This window comes from Pipistrellus hanaki (genome assembly GCF_964339955.1).
Source record: "Pipistrellus hanaki genome assembly, chromosome: 1".
Taxonomy (NCBI): Eukaryota; Metazoa; Chordata; class Mammalia; order Chiroptera; family Vespertilionidae; genus Pipistrellus; species Pipistrellus hanaki.
Genome location: NC_140503.1, coordinates 197,561,651 through 197,582,459, shown reverse-complemented (window position 1 = coordinate 197,582,459; position 20,809 = coordinate 197,561,651). Strand labels below are relative to the sequence as shown.

The following is a 20,809-nucleotide window of genomic DNA, read 5'->3' as shown; positions in this document are numbered from 1 at the left end:
TCACTTGGAGATGCAGGTATACTTAACCTGGCCACACTGAGCCATCTGTAGCATAAAATGCCGTGAGAAGCTAACCACACGCTGGAATGATTTGCACTGAAGTCCTCCAGTGCCCAGCAACCCTGCCCCACAACACAAGTGGCCAGTGCCTTCAGGATGCATCTTTCCTGCCTGAGCCCACACCTCAGTCTCCAACTGCACAGCTTCCCCGGCATTTCCACAGCCCTTGTCTAAATCTGTGTCCGCCTCTGTAATTTTTAGATAACATTTCAGCAATTTCAAGTGGGTAACTTAGTGATTCTAATGCCATTCTCTACGATATATTATTTTTTAATAATCTATCTTTCTCGGAGCCATCTTGGTGGGTTCCCCTCTCCAGGATTGCTTTCGACAGGCAAACTTTGATTATTTGAATGCCCCAGGGGATGTGCTGAAATTTAAGTTAAGTGAGATTTCAGGTAATTGGAAGAGTTTATAATGTGAACCACAGTTAGCTGGGGGGTATGTGGGATTCACTGACAGTCTTGGTTAACTGGAGTTTTGAATAGGGAAGGTTTGCCTGAATATCTATTTCAATCCTTCATTCCTGCTATTTCTCCCTTCCGCCCTCTCCCCATCTTCTCAGTCTCCTCTACGCTCTACAAAGAGCACCACCTGCTCTTGTCAGGCCTGTAAAGAGGAGGAGGAAATGCAAGGGGGAAACGTTGGCTTTCCTTCTAGTTGGCCATCACCAGGCGAGGAGGCCACATCTCATTTGCTGAAGAGAGCATATATTTTTAAAAATCACTGCCGCCCAGAGTGAGTTTGCTGCCTTTTCCCTGTAAGGCTGATCTGACCTTGCCTCGGGCCGAAATACTGGTGGTGGGGCGAGCAATTCTGGTTTGTCTCAGAGATCAGGTGTTCAAGATGGAGCATGGAAACTACCCAGGCACCTGGGCTCTCCCTTCTCCATCCAGGTTGCCAGGGGCCTGGGAGACACTGGATGCAGGCTGCACCTCATGTCACCAATTCTCACGTCTGCAATGACATGATGTAACAGTCACATATGGCATGTAATGGCAGATTCGCTGGTCCTTTCATTACATTGCAATCCCATTCAGTTGCAGAGGGCCTTTCTTGTGGGCTGAGTAGCAGTAAAAAGCCAGCAAGGCATTGACAACTTTTGGTCAAACTGTCTTTAAAAGCTGTCAAAATGTTGTCGCCCATTTTGCCCTTGTCTCAAAGAGAAATCATAAAAAGACCTAAAACCCCACTCTCAGTGAGCTACGGCACCTCTTGCACATCTACCAGCTCTTAGCTTCTCCAGTCTGCCTCAAACACCACAAGGCTGAGGGGACCTGGGACCGTGCCTACTCGCTATAGACGGGGGCCTGAGAGACTTACGGGTGGCATCTGCCGAACTAGAAACGACTCCTGGACTGTCCCTCAACAAAAGGTGTTCGGAAGATACAGAGATGAAGCGCCACTAACTGAAGCAACTGGGTTAGGAGTAAAATATGGGTTTCACTGCCATCACCTTCCACTGGGCGTGAAGCCACTCACCCTTTCTGCGCTGTTCCCCTTTTATAAGTGATCACATGATAACCATCATCATTTGGGGGCTATTCGGTGCTCAAAAATGACTTAGCATTTCACATCCATAAATCATTAATCCTCATCACAACCCCAGGTGGTAAACTTACTATTTTCTTTTACAGATCAGGAAACCAAGGCTCAAAGAGATGACAAAATAGAACATGCAGCTTGTGAGGACAGAGGTGGGATTTGAACCCAGGCCTGTCCCATGCCCTTTCTGCCAGTGTCTTTCCTCTCTCACGGGAGAGTCTAAGGATTCTGTAAGAAGTTGCATATAAAAAACACACACACAAATAATAAATCCTAAAGGCACCAATCTCATTATCACAGTAATGAAAAGAACTGTGTCAGTCCTATCCATTCCTAAGTTTGCCAGCAGACCCTGCCTTCCTGACAAATACCTTCCCTCTGCTGGGATGAATAGTTCTATGAAAGGGCCAGAGCGCTCAAGGGGAAGATTCAACTCAAGAAGCAGCACTTGTGAGACTACTTGTGGGCTCCCACCTCTCAGATATAGAATCAGGTGCAGATACTCTTAAGCAAGGAGATGTTCATCCAAGTCCACCCCAAAAGGCAGTCACCTGCAGGCTAGAGATCTTGAAATCAGCCATGCAAATCCATCACCACGTTAATTATCCAAGTATATAGAGCTCCTATCACCATAAGCCAAGATTCTCATCAGTCTCAATCATTACAGCTCCCCCAATGGTTCTCTATGGATGAGAACAGTGGAGTCATCGCTAAGGGGCCACGTGGGCCCAAATTTCCACCTGCGGGATAAAGGTCTCCCTCCTGAAGCTGGCGGCTGGGAGCTGTTTTTCCCCCCTCTCTCTCCACTTTGCTCATATTTTTCTGAGCACCGTTAATTTGCTCCCGCACTTCATCTTAGTCATTCTTACTTTCTCCAACAACTCCAGGCAATACTGATTAGTGAGAAATCTTCCTCTACAAGAACTGTCAGTTCAGAACTCAGCCCCACAGCAAAAAGTCAGGTGGAGATTCATTCCAGAACACAGGTGGGTGTGCAAACCTGGTGATTCAAATCCCCTGAGACTTCCGAGGACAGACTGAACTGTAAACACTTCTTAAGGCGGGGACTCTGTCTAGCTCTGTTTCTCTGACTGATAAGTGTGCACATGAGTTGATTATGTTAGCGAGAGGCTCCCGTGGGTGGCCTGAGTTAATTATGGCTTTCAGGGAAATGGCAAAAATCCTCATTGGCTACACATCACCAATGGACCTCAAGGCAATATTGGGCATTGTTTTACTTGCTTTCCTTGACAGTCCATTTGCCTACAACCACCACTACTTCCGTCATCACCATTCACCAGGAGAGCATTTAAATGCCAATAAAATAGGTTGCTCCATTTTACTATTCCCCAACTACAGAATTAAGAACTGACACTTTAAAAATTCCTTGGGGAAGGGCACACAGACATCACTGCTGCAACTAATGTCAATGTTTGGGCATTTCTCTTTCAGTAAAGAGAACTCAGCAATGATCAGGATCACTATAGATAGTAGCATCAAGAGGAAGTGTTAAGTATATGAACAGGCTGACCCTCCAAATAAAGATGAAATTTCAGAAGCAGAGAGACTTAAAAGGATAGGGAGGGCAATGGAGGTTCCAAGTAAGACCCTGAGCTCAGAAGTCTAACGTTCTTGGAGTCCAATCCCTGCCTGCCGCATTTTGCTCAATGACCTTGAGCAAATTAATCTGGCTCCTGCTGAGCCCAAGATCCCCGATTTGGAAAATGAGGACCATGGTTGTATCTATATCATAGGATGTGTGAGAAGATTAAAGAAAATAATAAAACAAGGTGTCTAGCCCAAGTAACTGCCATGTGGCTGGCATTTCCTAAGAGGTATCTTCATCATTGTCATCACCATCACCATCCATAACCATCATCTTCATAGATTCATCAGGACAGGTTACTGTCCACTTTGTGTGGGAGGGGACGAACACTAGTTACAACAAGTCCTACTTAGGAAAGTCCCACCAAGCCTCATGGGCCCAAATTCCAGAAGTGACCATGGACGCATCAGACAAAAAACAGATGGTAGATTCTTCTACCTTTGACTGTGTAGCATCCCTGCTACAGGGACTTTACACACTTGATCCTCACAATGAGACCCTATGACATAAGTCCTACTACAATCCCTACATACATAGAATGTGCTGGAAGCAGAGGGGTCCTGCAGGACTTCTAGGACGTTTCCTTAAGGAAAGGGTACACACTTTTTCATGTCTCCCTCCTTCCTGCAATCTATTGGTCCACAAAATGGAAAGCCTTGCTCTTGGAATGGAGTGGCCAACCAGAGACACTGAAGGTACCTGGAATCCTGGCAAACTATGAGCCGCCACATTGGCCCTGCATGCCTACCTCAAAGTTAGAGTTCTTGAGAGAGACACAGATAACTCTATTATATTTCAACCACTGTTGTTCTTAATATCACATTAAAATGAATCCTAAATAATATACCAATATCTCCAAACAACTGATATGGAGGAAATTTGGCATCATATAATGCAAAATATCTACTTATTGATCAATAAGGTACCATCTCTCATCTGTCAGAATGGCTATCATCAACAAATCAACAAATTACAAGTGCTGGTGAGGATATGGAGAAAAAGGAATCCTTGTGCACTGCTGGTGGGAATGAAGACTGGTGCGGCCACTATGGAGAACAGTATGGAATTTCCTCAAAAAACTAAAAACGGAACTCCCATTGACCCAGTGATCCCACTTCTAGGACTATATCCCAAGAAACTAAAAGCACCAATCAGAAAGGATATATGCACCCTATGTCATAGCAGCACAATTTACCATAGCTAAGATTTGGAAACAGCATGAATGCCCATCAGCAGATGAGTGGATTAGAAAACTATGGTACATCTTCACAATGTAATACTACACTGCTATAAAAAGGAAGGAACTCCTACCATTCGCAACAGCATGGATGGAACTGGAGAGCATTATGCTAAGTGAAATATGCCAGTCAGAGAAAGAAAAATATCACAAGATCTCACTTATTTGTAGAATATAATGAACAACATAAACTGATGAACAAAAACAAATCCAGAGACAGAGGAGTATCTATTAGACTGTTAAAGAGAGAAGGCAGGGGAGGGTGGGGGTAAGGAGGAGAGATCAACCAAAGGACTTGTATGCATGCATATAAGCATAACCAATGGACACAGAGACTAGGGGTTGAGGGCACAAGCTGGGGGGTGGGAGGGCAGTGAGGGGATAAGGACACATATGTAATACTTTAATCAATAAAGAATAAAAAATAATGAAAAGAAGTTAAGGAATGGGAAGAAGTCACACCCTAAATTTGCTGTCCTGTAAAAACCTTTGTAGCATGTGTGAGGCTGCAGGATGCCCTGTCCAGCACATAGAGCTGTCAGCAGGATGTTCAGCATGACACATGTGCACTCAAAAGAAGCAAGCAAGCTTGGGAGGGCACAAGCAGGCCTTGCAAAACAAAACAAAACAAAACAAAACAAAACAACAACAAAAAAAACCCAAAATATCCCACACACACACACAAAAAAAAAAAACACAGGAAAATCTCCAGTCACTAGGCCTTCAGCCTGTTGTAGAATAGAACTCTTGATGGTGGGAACAATACAATCAGTATTTCTAAGACATGTTCAAAGCCCAACAAATGGCTAGCTTGTCAATACTTGGACTCTATGCTGCCATGATGACTGATGATTGTGAGGATAATGACAATGAGCTAGCGATATGGAGGCCATTCACTCCTTATTGCTGAGTAGACAAGAGAATAGAAACAGCATACACTGAGTTAGAATATGGTTACCTGGGGGAGGGGTGACTGGGAAAGGACATGCAGAACCTCGGGAGCTGGAAACGCTCTGGATCTGGATCTAGGCGGAGGTTACATGGACACAAACACGTGTAAAACGGCATTGAGCTTTCACTGTGTTCAGTCACAGTATGTATGTGAGCCTCCATACAAATAAAAACATAAAATACCTTTCAGTTTTAGAAATAAAGCCATGAGAAAATGTCTGAAAGATTATGCACAAAAATATTAACAGCAATCAGCTTGAGTACTGAAATAATTTTTCCCTTTTAAAATGTATCCATAATTTCTAAATTTAGGGGGTGCAATGAATTCATATTACTTGAATGTTTCAAGTTAAATCCACTATGACCCAAGGTCTTATCATCTCCAGATACTACCTTTGGCTACTCACGTTTCTTCCCCAACCTGTCCCCATTCACAGATTCAGTCCGTCACAGGCAGGGCCCTCACCGCTACCTAAGGAAGCCCTGTGCTGAGGGTGAAGCAGAAGGGAGTGTGACAGTGGATGAATCCTCGGCACTATTAAACTCTCTCACAACGGGGCTGGGTCACCCCGGTCTGCCTACAAAGGCAGAGATTGTCCTTCAAGATATGGTCTCATCCACAGGTCTCCCGACACCACTTTCACTCAACTTCCAGCCCATATAGAAGTCTTGGCAGGAATCTGAAACTGGACCCCCAAAATATTTCTTTCAGCTCAAGGTCTTGGCTTTAGAGCTGGGCTGGCTGATGTGAATGGCAGAGGGTCTGCACCCAAGGCTCCCAGGGGGAAACACATCTATCTGACTTGAAGTTATTGTAAAAGACTGAGCTCCATACACTCGCTTCTTGCCCAGTGACCATAAAGGAGGCCGCTGACTTGCCATGTATTTGCCTATTAAATGAGGACCCTACCCCTGCTCATCCTAACTTGCAAGGAGGTCATTGGATTAGATTAGGAATGCAGAGCAAAGTGGCAATATCCTGCTGCACTTTGCACTCCAACTTTTAGCTAAGTACCTGACATATATATAGTCTTCAATATCAGAGGGAGAAAGTCAAAGGTATGTCAAAGTCATGAAGAGACAATGGGCATAGGAACCAAAGAAATTAACACAATTTCTTTGCACAAGAGTCAACGCTGGGTGGTAGATGACCTTGGAGCAAAGGTAGTCCAGAGCACAGTTCAGGGCTGGCATGTGCCAGCCCCACATAATACAGATCATAGCCCATCATAAAAAGCAGCTCTGGACAACCAAACGACCTCCCATCCGAAGCTTCTGCCTGACTCTTTCCAAGCAATATATCTGATGCCATAAAATTCCAGTTTGGAAGAAAAGAAGGAAAAGAAGGAAGGGAGGGAAGCAAGGAAGGAGGAATGACCTTCTAGTAAATTCTTAAGTGCCTTAGAACATATTAAAAGGAGATCTGACTTAATCACTTGAAAAGATCTCCATCTTTTGAAACTCAGAAACTCTGTGAGATCAAATGGATGTAAGAAGACTTTGGAGTAAGAAACAGAGGAGAATGGTGTTCTAACCAAAATAAATAGATATCATTGTTTTCAACTCGTGTTAACTGAGAACTCAGTAGGTTTGTCATCCCTTTTAAATGCGTTCACGACACACAGGACTGTGCACTGGGCACAGTGGGTGATTCACAGATGAATCAGCCCTTTCCTGCTTGGAGTAACTGACAGCTGGAGGCGAGGCAGAACATAAATGATTTCAGCATAAGTGGGCCGGGAGACGCAGGTCACAGAGGCGTGCTTAGATGCTATGGGATCGCAGAAGGCAAAGGAGCTTTCAGTTGGGGGGCCAGGTGGTCATGACTCAGCAAGAATTCCAGAAAGAGGACACAACCTGAGCCAAGGCCAAGTACATGGAAACCCTAAGTGGTTCCGTTTGCCAGGAGCACGGAACATGTGAAAAGGAGAAATACAAAACAAGATTGGAACATTTGGTTTAGATGAAAGTAAGAAAGGCCTTCGATGACAACAGAGTCTGAACCAAAGTGAGAGCCATTAGGAATAACGATGGAGGTCTTTGAACAAAGAAGGGTCAGGCCCGGAGTGTTATGCGCAGGCTGGGAAGGCAGAAGGAGATGCAGGAGGCAGGAAGCTGATGGAGGCACCTGCAAGAACCCAGGGGAAGAGGGTTAACTGTTAGCCCTGTCTTTTCCTCAGCATTGCCATCAGCTTAAGAGGAGGCTTGTTCAAGACTCCAACAAACAAGGAAAGTGAAGTAGTAAGCAGATGGCTAACAACCAGAGAGGGGTGCAAATGGGAAGGGCAGATCCATCGGGGGAGAAGATTGGATTGGGGGACAGCAAGAGGGGTGTGATAGAAGGTGAATAAGGGGAGAGAAGAAGAGGCTGGGAGTATGGGGGGGATTAATTGAGTAGCTACAACCGTGCTGAAAGGTCTGGCAACAACGGAGACTGTTGGGAAAGGAGAGAAGGTGAGCGAGTGACCCTGACAGAACTCACCAGGCTGGAGCAAATTAAAAAGCAAATTGGACCTGGCTAGGAGAAGGGAGTCCCATGCCTGCCACCTCCAATATTACCTTGGTCATGGGTCTGCAGATGGCAGAGCCAGCAGATCCGTCAATCTGTGCCCCATCAATATGAATTTTCAATGGCATCATCTTGACAGCCGGCAGCTGACACATCACCTCTCTCTGCAGAAGCATCTTTGAAGACCTGGAAGGGTTTTCTTAAAGCCCAGGCAAGAATAGGACCACCACCTCAGCTGTAGTGGGTTGGTGACTTTAAATCCCATTTTCACATCACCCCATAGTATCCTCATCTTAAAAGAGACACACAAGGCAGATTCTGTTATCCTCACTGTATGAAGTCCAGAGAAATTGAGGCCTGGAGAAGTCAGGAGATTTGCTCATGACCATGTAGCTGTCTAGTGGTACAGCTTGATGACATAGGACCCACTGAATCCTTCCCCTCTGTCTAAAATCAAAGAGAGAGAGAGAGAGAGAGAGAGAGAGAGAGAGAGAGAGAGAGAGAGAGAGAGAGACGGAGAGAGAGAGAGAGAGAGAGCATCACACCGGGATCAAACCTGAAATCCAGGTATGTGCCCTGACCGGAATCCAAATGACAACCCTTCAGTGCATGGAATGATGCTCTAACCAACTAAGCCACACAGGCTCATCATGACTCATCATTCTAGAATTCCTCTTTTCTACCCAACACAGGTGGTCACAGTCTGGTCTCTGAGGAGCTCAGTACCTTGTGTTGGAGTTAAGATGCACACACAGGGAAGGTGCTTTCCTTTTTTAGGGAGCATGTAAATGCTGTGTGAGCAGTTTGGAACCTTGTCTGTAAAGGGGAACAGAATGAAAAGTTCATTTCAACCTTGGGAGACGTATGAGGGCTGTGGGCTTCTAGTCCACCTCAGGGAAGAAGTGGAAAGTTCACCTGCACAAGGCCAGGGTGTAAAACAAGATGGAAGCCAGAAAGCATGACGGATCAGTTTGGCTGGAATAGCTCATTTATGAGCAGAGCAGTGAGACATAGGCTAGGAAGGTCAAGGCCAGTTTGAGGAGGGCTTTGAATGCCAGTTATGGGGAGCCATGGAAGGCTTCTGAACAAGAGAACCTGGTGAAAGCATTTTGGTTTCTTAAGGTGACCCGATAGGTTAGTTGTGTAGAGGGCACACTGGCTGAAGAAGATCCGGTACCCTGAACATAATTAGGATGTGTGGTGGTTCAAAACCTGATTTTCTGAAAGTCAGTCCCATAGGACACTTAACCATTGTTCATGGCTATTTGCCAATTCTTCATCAGATCAAACACTGCTGCTTCTAGCCATCATATAATAACACAGTAGCTTTTTAAACTTTTAATAATCTAGTTAATATTCTATCAAGCATCACTGTTTCAACAAGTACTCTTTATCAGTGTCTCTTAATTCAATAGCTGAGTATTGTAATTATTTTCCTCAGATGTTTTATTTTCTCTTAACTTTGTATTTCTGAAATTATAATGATTACACTTTGTTCTGAACAAATTAAGATAAATATGTTGAAATAATTTCTTTTTTTAAAAAAAGATGTGTGTTACAATAAAATAGCAAATAATAATGAAAACAGAGTAAAATAGGAGAGGGAAAATGAAAATGGGAAGATTTCAAAATAAAAAATTGACCAAAGATTTGTGTTCCTTAGGGACTGAGTGTCCCCTACCACTGGTGCCACGTTACCTGATGGGCTAGAGATGCAGATTCTCCACTAAGCAAAGTCCTCCGCCATGAGGTACCCAAGGCCCCAGTGTGGTCTTATTGGTGGAAAACCAGGCAGTGAGAAAGAAATATCATTCGCTCTAGTCATTTTCATTCAAGGGCTAGCCAAAGTCTTCATCTAATCTTAAGCCCATTATTTTACTCAATGCGAGAGTCAGTAAATTAATTTTTAACATAGTAAGAGTATAAGTTGTCAATTTTAGAAGCATATGTGCTAATTTCCCTGCACAGGAGAGAACATGAATCCCATCAGATAAAAATAGCGGTTGTGCTCACTTTCCCCTACATGCTAATTTTAATAAACTTACTCTGAAATCATCTGCCTCTATGAGGAGAGCTGTTCATCAAAAATTCGCCCAGTAAGCACTAAGCTTACTCATGGGAGTTCTAGTGCTCCCAGGAGACTGAACAATGCAGAGTTCTAAATGGAACTCCTCCTCCTCTCAGCATACTCCGCCTTCTGTTGGACACAGCATCCCCACTCTCACACCCATCAGGGGTCATCTTGGACTCTCTATTTCATATCCCAACCCAGTTGGCTGTGAAATCATAAAGGGGTCATCCTTTATACTCTTCCTATTGCCATCCCTTTTTTTCTATTCCCACTGATGCTGTATCCAAATCATTCATTCAAGCATCCAAGCATTCATATAGTCTACATGTATTGAGCACCTACAAATGACAAGATACTATAAGTGTTAAGATCACAAATGAATAACATGTGGCCATTACTTTCAAGGAATTCTAGATCTTTTGGATCCAGTTGCAAGAGAGACAAGTCAAGGATTAGTTCAAAAACCATGTAAGTGTAATGATATAGACACAATAGGAATATCCGGGAATGTTGATGGGGACAGAAAAACTAGATTATTGATCTCTCATCTTATCCTTTCCTGATTCCTGGCTAAGTTACCAAATTAGTCTTTATTTGACCAATGGAGGCTTGCTGGTGATAAAGGCTTAGTGATTATTGAGTTCAGTGGAAACCAATCTTTCCCAAGTATTCTCATCAACTTGTATTCCAGCTAGAACAGCATCCAGTGCCTAGAACAGCATCCAGTGCTACCAGCTCCCCACTGTCTTGCTTTGGAAGTCTTTCACCATCTGGTCCATCCTGGCTAGTCAACCTTAATGTCTTCTATATCTCAGCCCATTGGTTTCTGTCTTTATCTGGAGCATTTCCTCAGAGGTCAACCACCAGCCCAGTGTCATACTTGTTTCCTGTCATGACTACCCATACCCTCTTCAAACCAAAGGGAAGGACACAGTTCAAGTTCCACTTCTTCTAAGAAGCTTTCTCCCATTTCACAAAGCCTCACCAAATGCCTACATATGTATATAGGATGTATTATTCACTTTCCACACCATTTTTTCATTTAATAACATTATTAATGTAAGTAATACTTTGAAATATTAACTGATACCCTATCTATCAATCCATTTTGCCTCTATTTCCTATAACCCCCATGCTGTATCTCCCCACATACTCCTCTCCCTTTTTAGAAGTTCAAGGGAAGGGAGAGGCATGACTCCCTTTTTAGAAGCCAGACATTCTGACTTTGTGTTCCAAAGAGGGGAGTGCCCAGCAGAACACAAGTAACAAAGTGTTTTGAGAGCCTGGTCCTAAAGACATCAGGCATAGATGAGTCTCCGCACTAGCTCCCTTCCCCCTGATCCCTCCACACACATAAAAGACTAGAAAATATTTCTAAGTTGGGAAAGGGGGAAATCAGAGTGCAAGAAAGGATAAACACTGAGCTTTGCCCGGTCAGTGTGTGGTGGGGATAAGGGAGTGAGGCCTGGGGGACAGAGGTGGGGGCATGGCTAGTTATGATGGAAACCTGATGAGTTGAGGAATTGGACAGGGAAAGAGTAAAGTCTCTGTAGTGATAGCTGTCTTGAATATACTTTTCTCCCTTTAAAAGATAATAGATTTCTCTATGTGAATTAGGGACATAATTCACATAGAGAAAAATTCACCCTCTGTAGGTGTGCCATTCTATAGATTTTCATAAACCTGTACAGTCTTGTAGCATTCCCACCATCAAGGCAGAGACTATGGCCATCGTTCCCCAAAGTTCCTGCGTGTTCCTCTGTAGTTGATCCACTCACTCCTCTCCCAGGCTCCAGCAAAAATCAATTTGGTTTTTGTCTTTTTTTGTTCTACCTTTTAAAGGATTTCATATAGATGGAATTTTACAGTAGGAACATTTGAATCTCTGGCTTCTTTCAGTTACCAAATGTTTTTAAGAATCATCGACTTTTTGCATGTATCAGTAGTCTGTTCCACCTTAACACTGAGCAGGATGGAGCACAGTTCATCTGCTCACCCGTTAATTGGGATTGTTTCCAGTTTTCAGCAATTATAAATAAGACCCTTCTAAGCATTCACATACAAGTTTTTGTCTGAACATGTGTCTTCATTTCTCCTGAGTCAATACCTAGGAGTAGAATTTCCGGGTTGTTTGGTTAAGTGTATGTATGACTTGATGAGAAACTGCAAAACTGTTTTCATAAGTGGGTATACCCTTTTCTATTCCTCTAGCCACGTCTGGGACTTCCCATGTGACTCATGCTTGTCAGCACTTGGTTTGCCCATTTTTCATGTTTGTTTTTCCATTCTAATAGGTGTGTCTCGGCATCTTGTGGTTTTCATTTACATTTCCCTAATGGCTGATGATGCTGAATATCTGTTCATATGCTTATTTCCAGGCAAATCTCTTGCTGAGTGCACCTTCTGTTAACTCTTCTGCCCATTTTTAAAATTAGGTTGTTTGTTGTGAGTTGTGAGAGTTCTTTATATATTCTGGATATATGTTATGTGTTCTGCTCACATTTTCTTCCAGTCTTTGGCTTGTCTTTACAGGGTCTTTTAAAAAATAGAAGTTTTTAATTTTGGTAAAGTCCAATTTATCCTTTTTTTTCTTCCTCCTATCCTTGAGGTCCTATATATACATATATATATATATATATATATATATATATATATATATATATACCCTTCTTATTTCTTAACCTCTCAGTTTTTGAAAGATCACCTCAAATAATAATAAGAGTAAATATCCATAATTTATGTTAGGCATGTCCAGTTTAAAGACTGCCATCCCTAGGCTCCCTTGCAGCTAGCAATGGCCACATGGCTAAGTTCACCAATGGGATGTGAGCAGAAGTGATTTGTACAGCTCTGAAGACATCCTTAATTAAAGAAAAGTCCTTTGCTCTGAACTCCCTGCACTCTCTTTCTCTCTCTCCCTGTCCTCCCCACCTTCCTATGGGCTGTGACAAAACCACGGCAACAACCCAGCTTTAACCATACAGTTGAGGACCAACCCCTAAGACACAGTGAAGTAACAAGTTGTGAGAAAACCTTGAGTTCTCAAATGACCCATGAAGCAGAACCACTCTCCCACCCTGGCCCACCACATTGTGATGTAAAAGGCATCCACATATCTACCTGATTTAAAAATAACATATTGGGGGATGAGTTGGGGGGTGGGATAGGGATCTTCAGTTTAGTGGCCTAGACTTTACCTTAATATACACACCCTTCTTCCTTAGGAACTACAAAATAACCCCATTGTCTCAGAACACGGCCTGGTGTTGTGTGGTGCATCCGTGTAGACAAGGGCACAATAATTTTCCAAAGTTTTCCTCAGCTCAGGAGTGATTTGGGGGCAACAGAATACGACTTTGCCCCCACCTTGGGCAAGAGCTCAAAGTTCCCCATGCCCAGAACAGTGAAGGCACTACACCAACTTGTTCTTCGTTCACCCAAAGCCATGTGGGTGTGATACAGACAAAGGGCCAGAGAGGCCCAAGAGGGAACAGGGAGGACACCACAGTGACATCCAGTGACCAATAATCAGATACTAGACTGAAATGAGGAGAGTGTGGCTCAACAAAAATAGCCCTCCCCCTGTTTGGGTGATTGGTTGAGCATTGCCCCGACATTCCATGCATCGTGAGGTTCAATTCTGGATCAGGCATGACAGGGTTTTGGATTCCCCCAATAAGGGATGTGCAGGAGGCAGCCAATTTCTCTCTCTCTCTCTCTCTCTCTCTCTCTCTCTCTCTCTCTCTCTCTCTCCCTGCATCTCTCTCTAAAATAAATAAAAACATATTTTTAAAAATAGCCCTCCACCCCATTATCACTGGCAGTGGCTGAGCACTACTTGAGCCCCCTAGAACTTAAATATAAGTTCAAGGAAAGGGAGAGGCATGACTCCAATCCAGCTTACATTTCCACCACTCTCACAGTGTGAACTTGTAATCAAAATTAAGGTGTTATAGCAAAATAAAGAAGTTTTCATTTTGTGAACACCTGAATTTGTGTCCTGAGGTTCATGTTTATTGTACCAGTGATCACTAGACACTTTCTACCCGGCGGAAAGTTAAGCACTAACAGGGTTATTTAATTTGAGCCTCACAATTATAGCACCTATGAGGTAGTACTTTATTATCCTATTTAAAAATGAGAGAACGAGGCTCAGAGAAGTTGCACAGTGTGGTGATTCTCTCAACATCTAATCCCCTTCTTCTGGCAAACAGCCTTGAATGTCCCAGTCCTCAGTCCACGTGATCAGAGCAGGGCCCCATGCACAACTCCAGGCCTAAGACAATCACATCACTACACTCCTGAGTGATTCCTCCCAGGAAAGGCAAATTATCTAATTGAGTACAAATGGAGTGACTCCTGGGACTTTATAGGATCTACCACATAAGAATTTCTGGCTTCTCCTCTGGACTTGAACTTGAGAGGCTGAGACTGAAGGCGTTAAGCAAGCAGACCCAAAGATGGTGAGGAAGCATCTGCTTAAGTGCCGAATCCAGCTGTGCCCAAAGTCATACCTATTTTAGTCACATCAGCTGTGTGTTAGTTGACTAAGGCTGCCACAACAAAGTGCCAAAAGCTGGTGTCTTGAAACCACAAAAGCTAATTCTCTGATATTCTTGGGAGTTGGAAGTTCAAAATCAAGGTGTCAGCAGGGCCATGCTCCTTCATAAAGCTCTAGGGCAGAATTCTTCCTTGCCTCTTCCTGGTTTCTGGTAGTGGCCAGCGATCATGGTGTTCTTTGGCTTTGAGTTGCATAACTCCAGTCTCTACCTGTCATCACATGCCCATCTTTTCTCTGTGACTTCACCTTGTCTTCCCTTTGTGCAATTTTGTGTCACATTTCCCCCTTCTTTTTTTTCCTTTTCTTTTTTTTTTTTAATATATTTTATTCATTTTGTACAGAGAGGAAGGGAGAGAGGTAGAGAGTTAGAAACATCTATGAGAGAGAGTCATCGATCAGCTGCCTCTTGCACATCCCCCCACCGGGGATATGCCCGCAACCAAGGTACATGCCCTTGACCAGAATCGAACCCAGGACCCTTCAGTCCCCAAGCCGATGCTCTATCCATTGAGCCAAACCGGTCTCGGCTCCCCCTTCTTATTATAAGAATGTTACCCTGTTTCCCTGAAAATAAGACAGTGTCTTATATTAATTTTTGCTCCAAAAGATGCTTTAGGTCTTATTTTCAGGGGATGTCTTATTTTTCCATGAAGAAGAATACGGTACACATTTATTGTTAAATGAAAATAAAGGAAATTTATTACCTGTATACAGTACGGTAGTACGGTAGTTGTCAACACAAACCAGACAAACTGTGAATCCTACAGTATCAAGAATTTACTCATTTATTCAATGACAATCATGTCATCATCTTCTGGAGCATCATCATAACAATCCAATTCCTGAATTTCCTGGTGAATTGCTTGTAACTCCATTTTTTCAGAATCAGTGGACCAAATCTCTCATGTTTAGCCTGGGGGGGGGGGGCTTATTTACAGGGGGGATGCCTTATATTTCACTCAGAGGGAAACCTGAAAGTATGTCTTATTTTTGGAGGATGTCTTATTTTCGGGGAAACACGGTAGTCATTGGATTAGGAGCACACTCTAATGACCTCACTTTAACTTGACTACATCTTCAAAGACACTATTTCCAAATAAGGTGACATTCACAGATCTTCTTGGGGACATAATTTGACCTACAACATCAGCCAAAAAATTCCCTCTACTATGAACCACTTTGGGTTGGGTTTTTGATCATTTGCATCAAGAAACAGCTAGAATCCTGGCCAGGTGGAAAGTCATCCCATATACCATAAGGATGCGGGTTCAATTCCTGGTCAGGGCACATACCTAAGCTGTGAGTTCCATCACCGGTTGGGGCACATACGGGAGACAACTAATCAATGTTGTGCTCTCATATCGATGTTCCTCTTCCTCTCTCTCTCCCTTCCTCTCTCAAATCAATAAACACATCCTCAGGTGAGAATAAAAAGAAAAGGAAAGGAAAAGAAAGAGGTACAGCCAAAACTCACCACCCCAGACTTCAGTCAACAACTGAGACAGATAACTATGCCCTTAATCACAGAGCCAGACTCTTCCCCTCTTCAAAACTCCTCTCTTTCAAAATCAGTGGCTATCCTTGGGGCAGAGGCCCAGGGTTAACTGTCTTCCATCTGCCTAACAGCCACTGCATACAACACAGTCAAGGAACACAAGAGTGATTGCTATCTAATTAATTAACCAAAATTTATTAGCCATGGTTTATCATAGGGCAGTAGCCTGAAAGATGGCCAGGATTTTTATCTAAGAAATAAAAAGTTATTGATTGCCCGCATGGCTGCCTTTCAAGATCTTCCCTTGATTTTGAGAGATCACCTCAGGAGGTGATAAGGAGAACATGTCCCCCTCCCCAGACATTTAATTTTCAAAATCGACTATCAGCCATGCCCCTTTCACACGCATGGCCACGTTTACTCCAGGGCCTGTGAGAAGGCTGTCATTTCAGCTTGTTATATCGAAAAGATGAAAGTAAAACTGATGTCTGTAGAATCATTTTAAATGAAAACTGCTTCCTAGAGGCAAGCTAAGGAAGCAAACTGATTGAAAGAGAGCACAGGCTCTGGGCAGGCAGGGTACTGGCGTGCAGACCCCGCATGAGAGGTAGACACCAGGACTTCTGCAGAAATAGGCGTGTGTCAGAAAGCCGTCTTCATATGAGCTTCCTCTGGGGTGTCTCAGTCTTTCCACAGCCTTTCCCCTGGTAGCTCTACGGCTCAACTCTCTTTTCTCTTCTAAGGAGGGACATCACTCAGATTAAGGCCCACTGTAAATCTAGGATGATATCATTCTGAGATCCTAAACTTGATTATGTCTGCAAAGACCCTATTTCCAAATGAGTTCACCTCCATTGGAGGGCAGGGAGGGAGATTTCAATCCACTACAGTAGATTTGGGGTGAGACTAAAAATATTGCATTTTCCCCAAAATACAAAATGACTCTGCACTCTTTGCTGCTAAAATGACTCTGATGCAGGTGATCTATAGATCATACTCTGCAAAACATTTAATCCAGTTGCTGAGGATTCAAAAATGAACAAGACATGGTCCCCTCCTTTAGAGAACCTACTGTCTAGTGCAGTGGTCGCCAATCTTTCAGACCTCACGGACCACCAGTGGTCCACGGGTCACTGGTTGGCGACCGCTGGTCTAGTGGAAGATACAGACAGATGCCCAGATGATTAAAATACACAGTGTGGCCTAGTGATGCCAAGCTCCGGAGTCAGAAAAACCAGGGATCCAACTCTGCACCTCTGGCTGTGAGGCTCCAAGCAAGTTCTAAGCCTGTCTGAGCCACAGTCCCCTCATCCATGAAATCAGAAACAGTTGCTCCCTCACACCACTAAGAGAGCGGGCCATGTAAAACGCTTAAGATCAAAGATGGACCCAAATCGTCACTAGCTATTGTGAAGGCGGGAAGCATTTCGCATTCATTTTCACATCCCACAGCCCCTCCACATCCTAAGCCTTTAATAAATGCTTGTGGAAGGGAAGAAAGCATAAGTCTGGGATAGGCAAGACATGTCCTGGATCTCAACTTATTCTGCAAGCATTTTCTGAGCACCTTCCGTGTATGGTGCTCCATGTAGGCCGCTGGGAGAAAGCCAAATAAAACACACAGCCTGGGGGGGGGGGGGGGGGTGTAGATTACAATACAGTACACCTCCTTCCTTTGGTTCTCCAACCTTCATATTACATTCTTTTGTATTTTCTTAGGATTCGTAGAGTTTGGAAAGGCCCCTCCCAAACTATACCATATGCCCCAGGAGTCCTTTGATGGCAAGAAGAGTCCTCTCTTTGCCACTGAATCCCAAGGACCTGCCAATGAACCTGACTCCTACGAGGCATCCGGTGAGCATCTGTGGAGGTGGTGAACGTTCTGTTGCTATTTCAGAGTCCAATACTGGACTTCTGTGAAGAACCACCTCCAGCCTCCTGGACTGCTGGGTCTGACTCTTGATGGGCCAAGAATATAGTGGCCCAGAGGATCTATTCCTTGACAAAAAGCCTGATAAGTTGGGGGAGATGGGGACTGCAATACAATGTACCATAATTCTGTACAGTTAGGCGTTTCCAGTTACAAGACCAAGAGTAAACAAATTGAACGACAGAAGAAGCTCTGACATCTCCTTCCTCTTCACAACTGCAATGCTTTGCACGTGTGAGACATTAAGGACTGTTCCCCCGCTGACCCAGAGGCCCAGAGGACATTTGAAGGGAAAGCCTGTGTGCACTGGGATCAGGAAAAGAAGTCCCCTGCGCCTCGGGGACAGAGGCTGATTCTCAGGAGGGAGAGAAGAGCACGTTTCTGGTGGATGGCCAGCCTGCCTAGGTGACATGGGTGACTGCATCACTGGACCAGCGGCCTGTGAGAAGGAGACATCAGCCAGCTCTCTCAGCTGGAGAGGTCAGGTAGCCCCTCTCGAATCAAAAGCTCTTAGGGTGGACGGAGGAGGAAATTGGATAAGAGTCCAAAAACACTGACCCAGCGGTGATTCTGACATGATAGGGGGGCGTGGTGTTCTCTGCTCCCACAAACCCAGTGGCTCTGCACCTGTTTCCTTTAGTAGGCCCACAGTCTGCCCATGTGGACTTAATGGAGTGGTGCATGAATGGGGGCTACGGAGGACCCTGAACTCCCCCGCCCAAAGCTCCATTGCAGGTAATGAATGCCACCTGGCCCAGGGCGGCCCCAGGGCCCGGATTTCCCTGGCACCACCTTCCCACTTGAGTGCCGGGCGTCCAATCGCCAGGCTCCAAAACAGCGGCTCCCAGGAAGGCAGGTGGGGCTTGGCGCCCTCTCCTTCCTCCCGGATCCCGGCTCCACGCTCCAATCCAGGGCCCAGCCCAGCGGAGGGAGGGCCCCTCCCCGCGGGCTGTCACCAGATGGCGCGGAGGCTGGTGGCCCCGGGCTAGACCCGGAGGAGCGGGCGGAGGAGCCGCGCACCTATCAGGGCGCGCAGGGCCAGGCGCGGGGGCTCCGGTGCGCGTTCCCCTGCTCCGGGCGCGCGTCCCCGGCCGGCTCGGCCATCCGGGGGGACACGGCCCGGGACTGGGGGCCGCTCGCCGGCCCTTCCCGCTTGGCCTGGCCGGCGCCGCGGCCTCACCTCGCTCACCAGCCCCTGCCAGTCGCTCTCGGTCCGGTCGCCGTTCATGGCCTCCTGCTGCCGGCGCGGGCGGGCTGCCCCGGCGCCGTCCTCCGCGGCCTCCTCCTCCTCCTCCTCCTCCTCCTGCGCCGCCGCCTCCACCTCTACCCTCTGCGTCTCCGCCGTCGCCACCGCCCGGCCCCGCGAGGGCCTGGATGGAGCCTCGAGCCGCTGCGCCGCCGCCTCCTGCGGCCGCCCGCGCTGTCGCCTCCACGTCAGCCTCGGCGGGAGGAAGGGGAGGAGGAGCCGGGCCCGGGCGGCCACAGCCGCAGCCCCGCCGGCCCGCCCGGCGCAGCCCGGACCCGGCCCGCTCCGGGCTCTAGGGAAGGGGCTGAGTCCCAGCGGTAACCCCTGACCCCAGCACTACAGATCTGCAGGCCAGGAGGAGGGCTGGGCAGGCACCTGTGTCTCCCACCCCAAGAAGCGCACCCCCAAATCCTGCCCTTGCCCCACCACCATCGGGCCCCTGCTCTCTGATGGAAAGCACATTCTACAACGAGTTGTTGAGCATCTGAGTGAATGGACCACGTGTTCTGTATTTAACATTGTTTTCCAAGCATCTACGGTTGATTTGTATTTATTTCTTAAGTGACCAGCTGTCATGAATAGAAGGAACGAGTAACAGTGAACAGTAAAGTGATATTGAATTCTCAATAGGTCCAGAAGCTGAGGGTGATGCTTAACCCTTGGCAGGAGAGGGGCTGAGATGCATTCCCGACAAACGGAGACTTCCTCTAAGAGGAAGGACTGAAAGCCGATGGCAGGGCAGGTGAGTCTCACAGGAGTTTGTCATTCGAGGTGCTTTTCCTGCGCCACCTAAACCGCTCTCCGGGACCATCCCCAACAGTGAGCCTTCCGTACCTGCTCAGCCCTGCCTGCCTGTGGAGATGAGCAGGTGGGTTGAGAGAAGCTGTGAATCCATTTTACAGGTGCAAAGCACACAACCAATATTTATTATTTTCTATTGCCTGAAATTTGTGCACAGGTGTTCCTTAGCCGGACCTGCACCCTCTCCAATGCGGGAGCCCTCAGGGGATCTCCTACTGATGGCTTAGGCCCACTCCCCATGGTTCTCTGTTCTCTGCGGGGCCTGCCTGCTCCACACCACTGCGATGGGCAAGCAGGTCCTGCTGGGTGCTGCCTGTGGGCCTCGCTTGCCTGCTACCAGATTGCGGTAGGATGCCCAAGTAGGTCCTGCTGTCTGCTGTCAATCAGCACAGCCAGACCCACCCGCCTGGGGGCGGGTCCAGCTGTGCCCCCCCACCCTGGAATCAACAGTCCTGTCCTGCCTGGCTCTCCTGGCCCCACAGCAGCCTCGGCCACTGCCGGTCTGGCCCTGCCTCCCTCTCCAGCCCTTGAAGAAGCCTTGGCGGCTGCTGACCAAGCTCTCCCCCAGTGCCAAGACTCCTGCCGCTCTGCCCCCCATGCTGCATGTGCAACCTCATCCTGCCCAGTTGATCCCTTACAGCATCCTGGTTAATTAGCATATTTCTGTATTTTATATATATAGATTACTTTTAGCCCCTATTGATCCTGTAACAACCCTATGAGGTAGATTTTATCCCCATTGATCAGATGGGGAAGCAGAGATTCAAGTAGGACCATGGTCGGCAAACTATGGCTCG

At 46.0% G+C, this 20,809-nt stretch overlaps 1 protein-coding gene across 7 annotated transcripts in view; it reads right to left on the bottom strand.

Annotated features, from left to right (window-relative positions):
- Positions 1–19,491, bottom strand: part of CCDC149 (coiled-coil domain containing 149) — a 93,761-nt gene extending 74,270 nt beyond the window's left edge. For 4 of the 7 annotated variants that reach the window (XM_084890624.1, XM_084890625.1, XM_084890626.1 and 1 more), the window contains exon 1: positions 19,146–19,343. In XM_084890624.1, the coding sequence (XP_084746750.1) occupies positions 19,146–19,193 (48 nt within the window). In that variant the 5' untranslated portion in view covers positions 19,194–19,343. Of the gene's footprint in view, positions 1–19,145 lie in introns of all 7 variants that reach the window. The other 3 variants (XM_084890629.1, XM_084890630.1, XM_084890627.1) reach the window with 3 other exon arrangements.
- Positions 19,492–20,809: the final 1,318 nt, after the last annotated feature.